The sequence below is a fragment of the Corvus hawaiiensis genome, chromosome 8 (assembly GCF_020740725.1).
Source record: "Corvus hawaiiensis isolate bCorHaw1 chromosome 8, bCorHaw1.pri.cur, whole genome shotgun sequence".
Classification (NCBI taxonomy): Eukaryota; Metazoa; Chordata; class Aves; order Passeriformes; family Corvidae; genus Corvus; species Corvus hawaiiensis.
In genome coordinates, this window is record NC_063220.1 from 2643460 (window position 1) to 2662288 (window position 18829).

Below are 18829 nucleotides of genomic sequence, written 5' to 3' on the forward strand. Positions count from 1 at the left end.
ATGCTGTGGCACCTGGAAACTCCAGTTCCACCCCCTGCCATGAGCAGGGACACCTTCCACTATCTCAGTTTTCTCCAAGCCCTGTCCAACCTGGCCCTGGACACTTCCAGGGATGGGGCATCATTTCCAGGGGTGGAGCATTCTTAGCCAGAAAAAGTATTTAATGAATAATTTTAAATTACAAATGAAAAAACCACTAAGATCACACCTAGACAAAACCACACGGGCAGATTTTAAGACCAAACCAAAAATTCCCAAAGCAGGACACTTTTTAACCCTGGAAAAGCATTTACCATGCCATGGGCTGCATGCAGGTACAGGCCACAATCTTTGCTGTGAAATACCAGAGTATTTAGATTTCAGACAACTTGCAGTGACATTACCCTAATTCCCTCCATTAGCAGCAATATCCAGCAGTGATATCCCAAATCATTATTACTTTTTGTTGTTGTTTCCACTCCACATCAGCTCATTTGATGGGAAGATGCACCTGCAACAGCAGCCCCTCAGCCATTTCCCAAAGCCCAAATCCCACAGGTTGGGAACAAACCCCCAAGGTTTATTATTATTTATTTACAGACAAGGAAAAGGGAGAGTGATGATTTGCCCAGGGCCACAAAGAACTTCACAGACAGAGCCCAGAGCACAGGACAGCTCTCCCAACACCAGGACTCTTCAGGCACCTGAGTTGGGTATTTTTGGGCTGGCAGTGCCAGCACCTCCGAGGCCGACTGCAAATTTACAAGAGGAATTTCCATCCTTCAGACAATGATTAATTGCCTCCCTTCCAGGCATTAGTATTATTAGGACTATTAATTATTTGGATGCAATGGATCTGTGCTAAAATGGGTCAGCACACTGTGCTCCAGCTGGAAGCACTTCAGGATTGCCAACAGCTGACAAACCCCACTGGACCCTGGGATTCTGCTGCTTCCAACCACTCGCTGCAAGTGCTCACATTTGTACTTCTAAGTCCCATTTTAAGCAGGGAATAAACCCAAGGCCCTTTTCTAAAGTCAGTTTTATTTATACATAGAGTTGGGAGTTGTAAAACATGTACTGTGTCAAAGTCTGCTTTGAGTCTTCGCTGCCTGAAAGCTCCAGAGCAGGAGCTGGAAACGGCAAGAAATAGAAATTGGGTGATATGGATAAGGCACTCTTTTAGCTTCATTTTTAATTGTTTCCTAGCTTCATTTATATTCTCAAAATTAACATATGAAGAGGGAGGACATGGAAAGAGAGAGGAGAACTGACTATGAACCCCATCAACTACAGTAGGAACAGGAGGGAACTTCTGCCAGGTGAGCAGTGCCAAACCACCCACATGATTTTACAGCCACTTGAATTTTTGAGGCCTTTCATGATATTATTTACATCTGATGATTTTTCTTCTCCTGCTCCATTGGTCAAACAAATGAGGGGCTTTTTCAGGACAGTGAAAGTGTCAGTGACAAGAGTTGTTCATTCTGTTTTCCTGTATTGCCCCGGGCTCGGAGCAGGAGCTGAGGTGCACCATGATCTTTGTGGGATCTTTGTAAAAACACACTCTGATGAGACTCAGATCCTCAAAACCTGCTAGGTGACACCTACCACAACAAAGCTGAGAGGTGAAACTGAAGAAGATAATACCCAATGAGAAAATAAAATAAATGTAAAGATTTTTAAGGGAAAACCAGAAAGAGGCAGGGAAAGAATCAATATTTTTCTTCTGAGACGAAACGAAGTTGTCCACTAACCTGGGATGGTTGTTCTGCCCAAGTTCCAGCAAGAAACTTTGTGGTGAATTAGTCAAAGCTCAGGATCATCTCTGCTGTCCCACATTGAACCAACGTGGGAAAACATTCCAGAGGGCAGTGGAATGAGAGCTGAGCTGTGCTCTGTTCGCAGCTCCTCTCAATGACTACATTAACTCTTTGTAATCAAGGAGGCATCCTGTTGGTCCTAAGGTGCTGTATTTGATTTCACTTGATGCCTTTAGTCTCTAGGCAGGTAATAACTCCCCTCTGAAGGTGCACAGGACTTTCTAGCACATCCCTGCTAAGTCAGCAGCCCTTCAGAAGGCTTTAAAAAACAGCTGCCTTGCTCAAATATTGCATTTCTGGATTACAGGGGTGCCTGAGGGGTGGAAGAGGGAGAAGGGACTTCTGAGGCTGCATGGAAAGCCCAGACAGCAAACAGATTATTTTGTTCTTTGAGGGATGTGACTGTGAGACAGGGCTTATCAACAGAATTCCCAGTTCTCATGTGAAATATCTTGATAAGTCTTGAAGTACAATCTTGCCATAAGCAGCTTTTCCTCTGGCAGCCCAAGTGAGCAGCAGTGATTGAGCAGTCAGCTAATCCTGCCCTGTGCCCAGCTCCACCTGGCTCCTGGGACAGGGCTGGCTGCACACACGGCCTGCAGAGGATCCCACCTGCACTGACACACCTGTGAGACTCTAAAAGGGGGAATTTAACTCCTCCTTAGGGTTGTTTGGTGTTGTTTGAATGCTCAGAAGGTTTTGTTTAACGTTGTTGAAGAGTGCAAAAAAGAGTTTTATATTTATCTAGGTTAGAAAACAGGAGACCTTGAGAGAAATGTCTCTGTAGGTTGGGGTTTCTTAGCCAATATTAGGCTGTCACTTAAAAAAATCATGGAAGGGTTTGGGATGGAAAGGACCTTAAAACTCACCCAGTCCCAAAGGCAGGGAGACCTTCCACTATCCCAGGCTGCTCCCAGCCCCATCCAACCTGGCCTTGGACACTTCCTGGGCACCCTGTGCCAGGGCCTGCCCACCCTCCCAGGGAACAATTCCTTCCCAATATCCCATCTAAATCTCCCCACTCTCAGCTTAAAGCCATTCCCTGTGTCCTGTCCCTCCATGCCTTGTCCCCAGTCCCTCTCCAGCTCTCCTGGAGCCCCTTTAGGCCCCGGAAAGCGCTCTGAGCTCTCCCTGGAGCCTTCTCCTCTCCAGGTGAGCCCCCCCAGCTCTCCCAGCTGTTTTCAGCTCTGAGATCTGGGAATGCTGACCACCCTGAGACCCCGTGGATGCTTTAGAGACAAGCCCTGGCTGAAGATTCCTCACTCACCCGTCGGAGCCGGGCCGGGAGGGAGTGCTGTCCGAGGAGAGCGAGGACACGGAGGCCACGGACAGCGGCCGGGACGACGACGGCATCGTGAAGGAGCGGACCATGGAGCGGGGCCGGCTGCCCCGCCGCTCATCCAGGCTGGAGAGCTGCAGCCAAGAAATGCCACACCTTTACTGCTTAAATCCCCAAAAAGCTCATATCCACATGCCAAAGGCAACGTGGAAAGGGTCCATGGATTTTCTTCCAGGTACAGTTTGGTGTTATTTAATTAATTGCAGCCAATACATCGTGTTTAACAACAAAAAACCAGGTTCTAAAAGAAATCCATCTGAAGCACTAGACAGAAATATTTAGGTCCTCACAGGCACATGTATAATCTTAAGCACATTCCAAGAATTCCTTTGTTCCAATGGTATTTCCATGCTTTTGTACATCTTGCCTTTAAAAAGCAATCTTTTTACATTTAATTTTTGAATCCATCTCTGCCATCGTTGTGACTGCCCTGTCAATGTATTTCAATGAAATGGATTTAATAAAAACCCAAAAGACCCAAAGTAAAAACCCACAAAGAGAAACTTGATGTCAAAAATACCAGGAGAGCCAATTTACAGAGTGACACTAGGTTAAGAAGAAAATATATGGAAGTTTTGGTTTTGTTTCAGACAATTTCAGAGTTCTGAATAATTCTCCAAGCTTCGTTAGTCATTAATAACTGATATATGCAGAAAATAATTGAACTCTTGCAGTCAACAAATAAGAATCTCATGCTGTTTAATTACAGGTATATTTTCCACCCTGTCAGCTACTGGTAAATTGGCCTTGTACAAGGAAGACAGAAGCGATAAAACTCCATCAATCCTGAACATTTTTACTGGTGGGGAGAGTGAAATTAGAGAGATAACACCACTTTCCAGTCACCTCCTTGATGATGTAAATGGATATTACTGAAGTGACTGACATGCAGGTATCATTAATGTTAATTATTCCTGTTCTCCCTGGGAATAAATTATTATTTGAACTTTTTCCTGAATATATAAATTTGCAAGATGGGATTTGAAGGACCACAAACAGAACATCAGTTAAAGGATACCATAAAGGCTGGCATGTTCCCTGTAAGATCTCAGTGTCCTCATTAAAAAAAAACTCATTGCTATAGACAGAATCTGAAAACGATTTAGGGTGGAAAAGTCTTCTGAGATTGAGTCCAAGCTGTACCCAATCCCCACCTTGTTACCAGCCCAGAGCTCTGAGTGCCACATCCAGGCCTTCCTTGGACACCTCCAGGGATGGGCACTCCAAACCTTCCTGGGCAGACCCTTCCAATCCTTGACAACCCTTTCCATGGAGAAATTCCTGCTGCTGTCCACCCTGAGCCTCCCCTGGCCCAGCCTGAGGCCGTTCCCTCTCCTCCTGTCCCTGTTCCCTGCCAGCAGAGCCCGACCCCCCCGGCTGCCCCCTCCTGTCAGGGACTTGTGCAGAGCCACAAGGTCCCCCCTGAGCCTCCTTTGCTCCAGGCAGAAGTGATCACATAACAGCATCCCACCCAATTTTTGACTGAATTATCAATTCTATCCTGAATTACAAAGCTGTTTGCTTTGTTCTGGTTTCCCTCACACTGAACACTCAAAAGCAGAACAAACCTCCACTGGAACACCAGAAATTCTTGGCTTTCCCTTAAGGATGAAGCAGCAACTGCAAATAGGTTGTTGGAATGAGAAAAGCACGAATTTCATTCCTTCTAAACTTATGGAGTAGGAGCTGTGGATTTCCTGCCTGCCTACATTTAGTGTAGGTACAACCACATGGTGCCATAGAGCAGCACAGCCCTCTCTTCCCTAAAGGAATTCCACCTAGGGAAAGGTGACGTTCAGCTTGGGAAGAATCCTGCTAAGTGCTCATTTTTAAATTCATTTTTGTAACCCAAATCCTTCAGAACTGAAGGATTAGCTTGACTTTCAAGGAACAGACTCAGGCAGTTTAGAAATTGCTCTCGTGCTCGGAAGTGAAAGCACCGAGCCTTCCTCAACATCTCCCCCCACCTGCTCACTGTTCCATACTTTGATGATCACTGGGAACAACCAGGAATGCTGCATCCACATCGTTTTTTTTAATCAACAGAATTATCACACAGGAATAGTGAGTTGCTGTAATTTAAGGAAATTCCAGCTATTGTGGAAAGGAGAAATTGGGAGGGAACTTACGATGGCGCGGACTCCGTACTGCTTTTCCACCTTGTCCTTCAGCTGCCTGAAACACGCCTCCATCCTCTCATGGAATGGCCTCAGGGCCTCTGTCACCTTCTCCCCATGGATCCGGATGCCTTCAGCCAGGAATGGGATCTGGAAAGCAGAGTCTGGCTGTTCCACCATGCCCAGCCCTTCCTGAGCGAAGGGACGTGGCAACACTCCCACAGCAGTGCAAGAGCTCACACAGTAACAATAATATTGGCAATAAGAGCAATAGTAACAGCAATTATAACACTAGTAATAATAATAAATAGCGACAATAATAAAAAGATTCAAAATGACAACAAGAATTATTACTATGATCACAGTGACCATCATCATTCATTGCACAGAGGTACAACAGGATCTAAAAAACAGCTCTCCACGATTTCCCTATTTTTCTGTTAAGCAAAGTCCTTTAAATTTAATACAGCCCTAATTTTGCCCAGAAATCCCATATTGGATTCATCCCACAGCACAAACCCCCCTGTGATATTCCATTCTCAAGCCCCCACAGATGCTGTACTTTAAAACAGCAAACTGATGAATGATGAGTCTCACACCGGGTTATTAATGCCAAATCCTTTCCCAGTTCCATGAGAATTAAACCCTGAAGAAGAAAATAGTTTATGTTTTCTTTAATAAATGCTCTTTCTAAAGCTGCAAATGAGTTACAAACTTGGACAGATATATATTGCAGAGCAATATTTATTAATAAAACATACAGTTTTATAAGCTATATAGTTCTCCTTAGAAAAATTATTTTATTTTCCCTGGGAAGAAAACAGAAGAGGAAAAAAATTAAATTAATTCTCTTTTGTAACTGAAAATAATCATTTATCTTCAAGGCTTCTGTCACCAAATATCCATGCCAGCACAGGATTATATAATTAGTTCCTAGTGTGGAGGTGTAGCTGACCTTTGGAAACGTTTTAAGAGAGACATTTTCATTCCCACAGCTACCCAGACACACCATTAGAGTTTTCTACCTCCAGCTCAGGAAAAATATTTCCTCTTCCAGGTCCGTTTCAGCCCACACATTGCTCTGATTCTAACTCAGATATTCTCTGCAGCAATCAAGCTAAGAGGCTTCTTCTTAATAATTCATAATTAAATCATAATACTGATTAAAAACAGATTTTTCTAATAAGACTGAGCAGCAATCAGAAGGAGCAGCTTTATTAGTAAGGAGAATAATAAATACACAGATGAATTACAAATGAACAAACTCAAGAAATCTTATCAAGATGATGCCCTGTGATTTGGCACTATTTAAATGGACAGAGCTGCTTCTCCCAAAAGACTACAAACGAAGAGAAGAATAACGACTTTTTTTTTTAATGTAGTGGCTTCTATTTATAACCACATGGATTTGCCCTCGACAAAAATTAAACGTGAAACCAGAAAGATTTTCCTGCTCTGAGTAAGTAAATGAATTTGTAAATTTTCATAATTATCAGGCCACACTGTGACCCTCCTGTTTCGGAGGGATAAGTGGTCACTTGGCTCCTTTATTTCAAAGAACTGCTGATATTTGAAATGGATTCTTTTTTTAAAAGTTGGAATTACCAAGGTGAAGCACATGAGGGGTCTGAAGCTTCAGGTCTTGAGACCATTTTATGGGCAGAAAACGCACTGAGGAGCCTGTCCTAGGGATCAGCCACCTCCAGGTTGGAAAATCAAGCAACAGGAAGCAAATGACATTATTTGTAGGAAAAAAAATGTGGGGGGAAGGAGAAGGAGAAAGGAGAAGGGGAAGGGGAAAGGAGAGGGGAGGGGAAGGAGAAGGGGAAAGGAGAGGGGAAGGAGAAGAAGGAGGAGGAGGAGGAGGAGAAGAAGGAGAAGAAGGAGAAAGAGAAGGACAAGGACAAGAAGGACAAGGAGAAGGCCAAGGAGAAGCAGGAGAAGCAGAAGCATAAGCAGGAGGAGGAGGAGGAGGAGACAGAGGAGGAGGTGAAGAAGAAGGAGGAGGAGGAGGAGGAGGAGAAGAAGGACAGGTTTGTTAATGTTTTACAGAAGTTGAAATTGAAATTAATAAACGCCCCATGGCCTTGCCCCAGAACAATGGGAGGCTGCTGAGTCAGGATATTTGGCCTCCCTGTCCAAGACCACTTAATCTTTAAACATTTATCAAGTGCAGGAAGAACCTTCTAACTGTGTTACCATTTCTGTTGCATCTTCTACAAACTCCAAAATTCCTCCTTTGTCTCCGTTCCAGACACAGGGGAATGTCCTGACGAGTGACATGGAATTTTACATCTCCATGAATTGTTGTTAAGAGGCAGAATTTTGCCACATTCAGGATACTCCCAACTAATCTGGCCTTGGAGAAAAGGCACTTTCTAATTTCATAACTCTGTTCTTGGCTGATTTTAAAATTTTATAAAGTTCCACTGCAACTTCAAATTATTCCCTGATTTGTTTCACCCCCCCCTTTTTTTTTTTAAAATCTCGATCTTCTTGGCTGAAAAGAATGAAAAAAACGACATTGATTTGAATTATTAAACTAATCTTTGAAAACAATATTTCAAAACAAAGGTATCATAAAGCATGATCATAAAACCTGCATTTGGTATGCAGCAGTTCTTCCATCTCTGTGGAAGGAGTACAAGGTTTTTATGTGCCGTGGTGTTTTTCTGTTTTGGAGTGCTGTAAATACTTTAGCTAAATGCAGAGTGACTAATGTCATCAATCATTCATTTCTCTGCCTTAATTTCAATCAATCATTTCATTATCTTCATGTTCGAATGAAAGATCAGCTCGAAATGGTGCAGTTGCATGGGAACGGTTTTTTGCCTAAGTTGGAAAAGCACCAAGAAGGACAAAAATGGACATTGCTTTGCTAATGGAATTTATGTGAATTAATAAGGGGCAGAAACAAAATGTACACCTAAAGTCCACAGGAATTACAGAAGGATCATATCCTGAATTCCACAGCACAGTGGAGAAAGAGGTATGGGGAGAGAAAAAAATTAAATTTAGCTGGTCAGCTGGTAATACAATTGTCAGGCTCCTATTTCATACACCCAGATTGATTTATGCAGCAGGGAGAAAACTCCATGTGATTACAAAACTCTGAGGCCCACATTATTGGAAAATGAAAACTCCTTTTTGCTTTCCATCACTGTTGGCCCAGGAGGAATTCAGCCCCTGCCAAGGCTTCCGTACGCATCCCTCTCCCAATATTTGGGAGCTGACTCCCACCTGGCTGGAAACTGAAAGAATTTGAGAGGAATTTTAAATTTTAGGATACCCTAAATGTGTATGAAACATCCAAGGTAATTTAAAAGCACTGAAGCAGCTTTTAATGACCATAATTTTCAAATTTAGAAATAATTTTGGATCCCTTTTCTCTATTTGCTTCGTTCCTGTTGTTTTGGAACTACTAAGCTGATGGGAAATCATGTGTTTAAAAGCCCTGAATAATTAAAATACAGTGTGATCAGCTGCCACACATATTCTCAAATTGTAATATTATTTTAATACGCAAGTGTCACCAAAGTGAGCCTTTGCTGAGGGGAAGTGTGTTTGGAATTCATTTGGAAGTATCACTCTCAGAGGCAAAGACACAGAGCTGACACCAAGTCAGTCTTCTGGGACCAAATTATTTTCCTCTATAAAACTTAAAGCTTATAAAATCTAATCTTCTCTAAAAGCTCACAAGAAAATAAATAAATAAAGGCTTTTTTTTTTCCCCAGACCAAAAGAGTTTTTATTCACTGATGGTTTTATGGCCTTCAGAGGATATTTTATTTTTGAATCCTGTAGCTTTGGTTCTACCACCTCTAAGACTGAAATGAACAGAAATGTAAATTATTCCCTTTATTATAAAGACAGAATTGAATATGAAAAGACAATGATTCACTTTCTTCTGCTGTGGGGAAAAAAAAAAAAAAAACATTTCCAATCAAACTGGTATTTTTTTAGTTATCACAAAATTATCCTCAGACCACAGGAAAATGTCCAGTCTGTGAGTATGGAACAAAACTGGAATTGTCTCTTGTTTGCTCTGAAAAATATTTTCTCATTTGGTACAGATGGGAGATTTTCACTTATGAAGTTTGTAAAAAAAAAAAAAAAAGAAAAAATAAAAGGTGTTGATCATATTTGTTCTCTGTGCGTTTATCAAAATGAGAAATTATGTCAGATTTGAAAACATGAACTTTAACTCAAGCTCCAAGACAGATTGAAATGGCAAAGAAATGTATCCCAGGTGAGGATAATGTCTGAATTTTCTCCAAAGTGACACCAAGCTGCCTTTCCACAGCTGCTGGCTCTGCCAAACCTGACTTCAAGATTTTTACCTGCCAAGCAATCAGATCCTTCAGCTTTTCAATCTTGTCACGATCCTCGGGATGCTCGTGCATGTATTTTTCAGTAAAAAAAGCCTAATTGAGAAAGAGAGAAATGAGCAAATTATTTCAGCAAGCGAAATATCTCCTACCAGAAGAACGAGCTACAACGGAGATAAATCGATGAACTCAGATATTCTGCGAAGGAACAGCTACAAATGCAAAGTGAAAATTATGGAACCACAGAATCCCAGGATGGTTTGGGTTGGAAAGGACCTCAAATCCCATCCCATCCCACCCCTGCCATGGGCAGGGACACCTCCCACTGTGCCAGGCTGCTCCCAGCCCCAATGTCCAGCCTGGCCTTGGGCACTGCCAGGGATCCAGGGGCAGCCACAGCTGCTCTGGGCACCCTGTGCCAGGGCCTGCCCACCCTCCCAGGGAACAATTCCTTCCCAGTATCCCATCCAGCCCTGCCCTCTGGCACTGGGAAGCCATTCCCTGTGTCCTGTCCCTCCAGCCCTTATCCAAAGTCTCTCTCCATCCTTCCTGTAGCTCCTTCAGACTCTGCAAGGCCACACTGAGGTCACCCCGGAGCTTCTCCTCTCCACGCTGAACATTCCCAACTCTCCCAGCCTCTCTTCCCAGCAGAGCTGCTCCATCCCTCCTCTGGCCTCTCTGTGCTGGGATCAGCTGAGGCCCAGCGGGAGAGGGAATCCTGAGGGAATTCCGGCGTTACCTTCTCGTAGTTGGCGAAGCCTCCCATGACGGCGGGGTCCACGATGCCGTTGAGAAGCATCGACAGGGGGTTGATGGGGAGGTTGGGATCACTGAGGTGCTGCTGCACCATGTTATTGATCTTATCATTGGTCAGCTGCATGGTTTCGATGGCATTTTCCAGCGGGCTGATCTCCACCTGAAACCCAAACAAAAGGAGCTTCCAAGCAAGGAGCAGAGTTTTTAACCTGCTCAGCAAAACCCCATGGGCAGAAACATTTCAGGCCTTTCAGAACTGAGGTTCTTGGGAGATTTTTGACCAATAATTACCAGAAAGGGTGATTTCAGGCATTTAGATATTTGGTATCTCTGTGCTGCAGTCACTGATATGGTGATGGGTATCAGTGGAGGAAGTTAACTGCATTTTGCTGCTGCAGGAGAGATTACATCCCAGCACAACACCCAGAAAGGCTCTGTCAGGAATCACGTGAGGTTTTTGGAGGATTATGGAGAACGTCAGAGATTAAGGGTCGGTGGGTTTTAGCAGCACAAAGAAGATCCAGCTTAACGTAACAGTAAGAAAGAAATGATAACTTTAACGTGGATTTTCGGATGGAAAATGTAATCCTAAGCCACTGAAAAATCAAAAAGATGTTTTTGCAGTGTTTATTTTGGTGTGCTTCCAAGGACATCGAGTTTAATATGTTGATGAGGTGACATCTAAACTATCTGCTGTGCCTTCTCCCAAGAGGTCACATTTTCTTCATCTGAGCATCCAGAACTGAAGGGAGAAATTTCCTTTCTGCCTGGACTTCAATGAAGAGAGACCTCAGACATCTTCACAGGGTGAATTAGCTCTTCTACTGTCTAAAACTGGCTTTATTTTAATTGACTGACCTCCAGCTACCTTTTATGCCCAGCTGTGTCTTTCAAAAAGTTCATGTTGAGAAACCAGCCTTAAAATACTTGAAATATTAGTGAATGGGCTAAAAATCAGTAACTCACAGTGACCCAGAGTGTAGCGAGTCCTCACTGGAAGACACAGGCTGCTTGTATGAAAAAAATGATGTGGTAGGGAGAGAAAAGGAAGGTTAACTGAGGCCTGTGAGGAAAATGCAAGTGTATATTTGATTACAGGCTCATTTGCATAAATGCCACATAAACAAAGCAGCACTTCTACCTGGCTATCAGTTGCTTACCCTGTTTCTGAGAACCACTTCTAATCAAATCTCTTTGGTTGTTACTCTTACACCTGCCAGCTGATTACATCAAGGATGTTTTAATTAGCATTTTTAGCAGCCTGCCTGCTGAATTATTCTGGAAGGCAGGGAAGGAGCCTGGTGTTTCTGCTGGGAATAGGGAGCAGGCCAGGCTCGGATAGAGCCCAGCGTGCCACGGGGGGAATTTGGACTGGGGAGTGAAGCCACATTCAGCCTCCGACTGGGCAAGAACTGCTGGGAACATCAGAGGCTAAATTTAACATTCTGTCATTTGTATTAATGGGCTTATAACTATGCAATAATGTGTTGATGAACCATTGCTTTTAAAGCTCTTGAGCATCTACAGAAATTAGCACTCATTGAGCTGACAGCTTTTTGACTTTTCTGTAGCAGCAATCATGGCTTTCTTTCTCATTCTCCTTTCTTTTACTACTCTTCTAACACTCCCTCTAATTTTTTAAAAGCAGATGGAGAATTGCAGTTGCCATCTCACTACTACAAACTGGGCTTTGGAACCTAGTGAAAGCTATTTATGACACGTAAATTCTGAGCCTTGTTCCCAGTGCCTTCCTGACTCTGGGCACTCCTCACTCTATCAGGGAAAACAGGAATTACGTTCTCCTGATATGTCTGCACCAGTACAAAATTCTGAGATAAAAACAAAACAGAGATGAGCATTTGTGCTTTTAAACCCAAGTGTGATTCAAAATCCAGGTTCTAATTCCCTGGCTGGTCTCAGCAAATTTTTCCCCTACATCTACTTGTGTCCAGCTGAAGCAAATCAGACACAGAATAACAAATGCTGGCCCCAAACTCCTTGCAGATAATGAAGAGATTGCAAAGGTTTAGGTGAAAGTACTCAGAAGGAATTTGAAAAGCCAATAGATCTAAAGCAATTCTCCATGTTCCTATGGATTATGTAACATAATCCACCGCATTTATGAAATTACTCAGTTCTCTCAGCACTGATTTGATGGGATCTCACCTCTCCCTTTAACGATGTTCCAGTGCCATCAATAAAACATGAAACATGCAGAGCTGCTTGAGTATCCTGGTGCTTAGTAAGGGATCAATAATATCTGTATCCATAATCACAATTTAGCATTACAGGGATGTAAACCCTGTGATCCTCCTTGCAGCATTTTAGCTGACAGGGATCTTGAGGAAAGTCAATACCCATTTTGTAGGAGCTGTGCCAGACGAGGTCAGAAGTTATCTGTAGCACTCTTCCCACACGTTATTAAGTTCCATTCTGGTATCATTTCTCAGCTGTGCAGCTCATACAATCCTTGCTCCCAAAAGGCTGACAGCAGGCACTCTCCCAGGATTTATGCCCATTTTGATGCCAGGCAGAGCATTAGAGGTGTACACACAAAGTACCTGTCAGGCTCTGCCCTCTGCTCATCAGGACTGGCATCAGAGCTGCCAGCCTTTACAAACAGCACTTCTTGCCATCATGAAGATAACACAATCTTCTCCATCAGGATTATATTGAAACTACAAAATTCATTAAAAATTCAATGTGTTTTATTCAGCTGCCTATTACTGTCACACATCACATTCATATTCTGTTACTATAGATACCATAGTAATTTTCTGCATTACTTCCATTCCTCCAAATACAACTGTCCAACATAACCTCAATGGAGCAATGAAAAAGGTTTTAATTAATCATATGCAAATTGTTCTTTTCCTTTAAAAATAAGCCTCACAAGAGAGATTTAAAAAACGCAGTAACAATGTTTTTATTGCTACTTAAAAATTACAGCTGCATAAGAATAATTTAATCTTAAAGGCATTTAATGGATATGTCTTATCTAAACAGTCTAAATGGTTGAACAGAGAAATGAGTAATTTGGAGTTACTCTGTGAGGTTGCTGAGGGTATATTTAGCTAAATATGGAGAAGAAACAAAAACAACCTTTAATCACAAGTGGTAAGAAATGCAGCCATACAATGCATTTGATTATTGGGGTATTTTGAATTAATGACAATCAAAATACCCAGCTCTTCTTTTCTAAAATTCAGGCTACATTCTCTGGGATAGAGCAGGGTTCCCCTACACCATCTCAGGTCCCTCTTCCTTTCAGGCACCTGCTGAGAGACACAAATACTTTATAAAAGGGCTGAAGGCCTTGGAGGGCTGGCTGCACTCCCTTCCCTTGGGAATGGAAAAGCACTGCCTGAGTCACCCTCAGTCAACAATCAGCACCATCAGCAAGTTCCCTCAGGATGTGCCAGGTACAATCCCATGGATTCCTTGCTCACAGAACTCAGCACAGTCTCTGAGACACAGAAATGCTCCCTGGCTGTATAAAATCCCCATTTTTAAAGTAATCTCAATAAAGCCAAACCGATCTTACCATGAAAACTGATTTGACTTCGAACCACCTCAGGATCCCTGGTAATTTATAGGCTGTCACGTAGATGGTTCTCTCAATCCACATGTTCTGCCAAGGGAACACAAGTGTCACATTATCACAGGGACAGCTTTGATCCCGAGCAAAGCCCTAAAACATCGGCACCAGGGCAAGGGACCAAAGTATGGCAGATGTTACAGAGCCAGGGGCGAATTCCAAATGGAAGATGGAGCAGCACTGATTTAAATCTGGTACGTGACTTAGCAGGGAACAACTGCTCCCTTTCTGAAGGAGAATGCCACAGAAAGATCCACTGGTTTTACTGGATGCAATTGTTCATGGAATCACAGAATGGTTTGGGTTGGAGGGACCTTAAAGCCCATCCAGTGCCACCCCTGCCATGGGCAGGGACACCTCCCACTGTCCCAGGCTGCTCCCAGCCCCAGTGTCCAGCCTGGCCTTGGGCACTGCCAGGGATCCAGGGGCAGCCCCAGCTGCTCTGGGCACCCTGTGCCAGGGCCTGCCCACCCTCCCAGGGAAGGAATTTTATTGACCATTAGATGAAACAAATGGTTTAGTAAAAAAGAAAAAAAAAAAGCAAAAGGTACTAGTGACAAAAGATTTTCAGATGCCTGACTGGAATCTTCATGGCAAGACAAGTTTGAGGTGTAACAATTTAAAATCCTTTCTCAGAAGAGCTGTTTTTACCAAATAAATACAGCTTTGCCCTTTTTTTTCTCCTATTGGTATAAACCAGAACATGATAAATTGGCTTAATTAACTTTCTATGAAAAATAATCCCTTTAAACCTAGAATTTATTTCTCAACAAGCAAAAGATAATGAATGGCTCAGATTCTCAAAATAGAGGGGGATAAACAAGCAAACCCAAAGTGGTTTATTTTCTTTATAATTTCTTACTGCAAATTCGTTGTCTGGGTTTTTCTCTCCTTTGCGAACAGGGCGCGAATACTCAAAGCGCTGGACTTCGTTCACCCTGTAGAAACTGAAAAAAGGGCAAAGAATCATGGAATTACACAACAGATTGGGTTGGAAGTGACCTGAAAGATCATGCAGTTCCAAGCCCCAAAAGCACAATGAAAATCAAGCACTGTCTGTTTGGGAATTGATACTAAATTCTAATATTAGAGAAAGTTTATGAACAAATATGGGATCACTCTTTTCCAGTGGGTTGGATGGAATCTGTGCCAATATTAAAAATCACCATTAAACACCCTCACCATGCCCACAGCCCTTGGCTGTGCACAGATTCTTAATATAACAAAAATGTGTTATAAAGGGGACGGAGAAAATGACCAAACCCAACCCAAACCCAACCCAAACTCACCTCACGATTTGCTCTGACACCGGCCTGTGAAACCTCGAGGGTAAATCCAGTTTGGGTTTTACAGTGAAGCACTGAATATCTGAATTTCAGGGGTTAAGAAGTGAAAAGGGCATTTCAGTCACACAGAGCAAACAGCTCAACAGGAACACACCAAAAAAAGGACAAAACAACAAAATTGGTGCGTTACACCCGTCAGGGTGGAAGTGCAACACGCTGGCCATAAATCCTTGACCTGAGCTGCTGGATGCACTGGTTGTACTGGTTGTACTGGTTGTACAGCCCAAGGATACACTGGCCAGAGGAGGTTTTGATGTCATCGCCCGGGGGTGACGTTGTCTTCATCTTCTCGGCGTTGGGGAACTGCGTCAGCAGCCGCGCCTCAAAGTCCTCGCGGCGCTCGTACTCCTTGCCCCGGTAAATGAACACCTTGTTCTGCAAACAGAGGCACCCACAGCTGGCACCAGCACTCCCAGTGCTAAAACCAGTGCCCCCAGTACAGAACTGGGGCCTCAGAAGCGCTGACAGCAATGCTGGTAAGAGAACAATTTCATATTCCTCACACTATGGTTTAATCGTTAATTTACCAATTTTTAATGCTGATTCAACGAAGCACAAATTGGTTTTCTCACCTCCAATTCAGGGCTGGATCAATTAGCCCATGTTTACCTTCAGGTATTTTTATAAGCCACACTAAAATCACTTCAACACGTGATTTCAAGGATCTGTAACATTGGTGGCCATTGAAAATGTATTAAGAGAAATTATTACCAAATCCAAGATGTCTCCTCCCCCTTCCACAGCTAATGATGAAATGGATGTCAATAAATAAACTGCATTAGGCTTTTTATACATAAACATTAATTCAAAGGTACTTAGGTGAGTAAGCAAGAACAGCAGAGAAAAACAGAAACATAAAACAATGCCAATTTGAGGAGGAATATCCAAAAATACTGACTCTTACAAAAAGACTTCACATTAATGTATTAGATTTTTGCCATTATAAACTTTAAACTTTTTATGACTTTAAAATTAGGTACATTGTATTTGTAAGCATTGGTTTCTTCTTTGCCAATAAAGAAAATGAAGATAGATTTTATCCAGTCCATTTATATGCTGAGTTCATTAAATTCTGAAGGAAAATGTAAAAGACAACTTGCATATTTTTAACTGATCAAACATATTAAAGCAAGTTTGGATAACATTTGCATCTGAATATGCTTAACCTCATTACTCATCTCCAAATGAATTCTTGGTGAAAAAATTACACAGCACTTGTTAAAAAAGGGTGTTTTGACTGGGGGTAGGAACCTGGAGTAGTTCAGATTTGCCCAGTTGGGTTTAACTCTGCAATGGTGCCTTTTGAAATGCTCAGTAGGGGAAAGAAAACGCTCTATTGGGGGAAAAAAAAAGGTAATCATAGATGTTTAAGAGGCCTCTGTACGACTGTAATTTATGTATATCCACTTGTAATTCACAGGGAACGTTGGAATAGAAGGAAAAGTGAGGGTTTTCTCCATCAGCAGGACATTCAACAGCCTGGTTTTCAGAGGGCAGGGTTAGATGGAATATTGGGAAGGAATTCATTCCTGTGAGGGGGGGAGTCACTGGCACAGGATGCCCAGGGAAGTTAACTAAATAATGATGGGTTATTTCTGTGTCACCACCTAAGTGCCAGATAATCATAACACAGATGCAATTCAGACATGTTATAGCCTCACTATTCAACCCATAAAAATCCTAATATTAGAGGGAAAAACCCCTCAAATGTCACTAAAGCTACAATCCTGGCACCAATCAAGTGACACATGTCTTAACTTGGCACATGACACAAGCAAATCAATGATAAAAATTGCTATTAAAGGTATCACACACACTTTTGATAGTCAGCTTCATTTTAGTGACTGTGCTGGGAAGGACACTCACCTGAAACCATGGACACATATAAAAGGCACAGCTACCATGCTCATATATATTATATATATAAATATATATTAACCTGTCAGGCAAAAATGTCACCATTTCAGATGGTTATGACCCTGAGTGATGGACTGGGTCATTTATCTTCATTTCTAGTGATACCCTGAAGAAATATAAAGCAGTGGATATATTTGAAGAGAAAGTTTTTCTACTAAAATTCAACTATTCCATCTTAGAAACCCGAAAGGAAAAATCAGTGTTTGTTTTATACACCTAAAAAACACCTGTCAGTGTCATGCAGGTTTCTCCAAGCCAAGGGAAATTTCCAAAGCAAGAAACCTCTGTGGAAATAGGTGGCCGCTTACCCTTATGAATGTTGGGAATCCCTGGCCATAGTATCCAACAGCAAAATAGTCTGGCTTCGGTCGTATCACTTTCACAATGTTTTCATAGAACTGGGCCTGTTTTCTCTGCAAAATAAACAGGAGGCATTTCTATGACCTGAGCTTTTAGGAGATTCCTCATATTTAAGGTGTGCATCTCTAATTTAAAGATGTTTTGTTCCCCTTTTTCTTCATCTTTCTATCAGGTTCATGGCAATATTTGAAATACCAGACTCTGCAGCCATTTTTCTACTCATCATGGTGAATCTGACTGTTCCCTAAGGAATATCTCCATTTTGATGGACCTCATCATGGTGAACCTCACTGCTCCATATCCAATATTTCACTTGCAATGAAGGTCTGGAATCTGCAAGGCAATCTTGAAATTCCAGTTGTGACACTTGGGATGCTGAAACACCGGAAGCATGAAGCCACACACAGCTCATCCCAGTGGTGCTGACTTGCCAGTTTTGGGCTGTTACATCTCATTACATTTTTCTACTGCTTCTCTTCCATATTTCCAACCATGAATTTGCATATGGAAAGCAGGCATTTGAGAACTGCAGGAAAATGTAAATTTTGGAAAAAACGTACGCATGTCAGACGCCATCTGCTTTCGATGCCGAGCTCTTTATCTCTAATGATGAAATAATAGCAAATGAGCAGCTTCAGAAGATCTGTTCATTAACTTATTTTTAGTCTATTATTTCTGCAAAGAGAATGACTTTTGATCTGGGATGAGGTTTAGTGCTGCTCCCACGTGACAGATAACAGTAAATGGCACCAAGACTACAAAGACCCAGATCTGCCGAATATTTCTCAGCTCATCTGGAGCAAAACTATTTTGTCATTTGTGAATTGTCTTAGAGGCTAATATTTAAAATTGCTTGAAGAAAAGAGACAAGAGGGAGAACGGAAAGAACAAAAAACTTGTAAATTTTATTTTGGGGAGAAAAAAAAGAGCTGTTCAGCAGCAGCAATAAGAAAAGCTGATGGCTTATGTGAGACCTGACTCATATGGGAATGTGAATTTTGATCTCTGTCTTGTGAGGGAAACGCACCCCAGGACTAATTCTGTGACATCTCATCTCCTGGCTGATGAATAAAGAGCAGATAAACTCAATTGTCTGATGTGAGGATTGGAAGTTGTGGGTCTCCCTTATTTGAAGAGGGAGAAAGTCCATCTCGGAGAAGCATCCAAGGCCAGGTTGGACAGGGCTTGGAGCAACCTGGTCTATGGAAGGTGTCCCTGCCCATGGCAGGGGGTGGCACTGGATGAGCTTTAAGGTCCCTTCCAACA

General features: G+C 42.4%; 1 protein-coding gene across 2 annotated transcripts in view; it reads right to left on the minus strand.

The window, feature by feature from the left end:
- The window catches only part of DOCK1 (dedicator of cytokinesis 1), a 265620-nt gene that overhangs the window by 19851 nt on the left and 226940 nt on the right, over positions 1–18829 (minus strand). For both annotated transcript variants that reach the window (XM_048312102.1, XM_048312101.1), the window contains exons 40-48: positions 17512–17616; positions 15520–15661; positions 15230–15308; positions 14803–14887; positions 13887–13973; positions 10326–10502; positions 9599–9682; positions 5271–5408; positions 3070–3215 (exon numbers count right to left, since the gene is read on the minus strand). In XM_048312102.1, the coding sequence (XP_048168059.1) occupies positions 3070–3215; positions 5271–5408; positions 9599–9682; positions 10326–10502; positions 13887–13973; positions 14803–14887; positions 15230–15308; positions 15520–15661; positions 17512–17616 (1043 nt within the window). The remainder of the gene's footprint in view (positions 1–3069; positions 3216–5270; positions 5409–9598; positions 9683–10325; positions 10503–13886; positions 13974–14802; positions 14888–15229; positions 15309–15519; positions 15662–17511; positions 17617–18829) is intronic.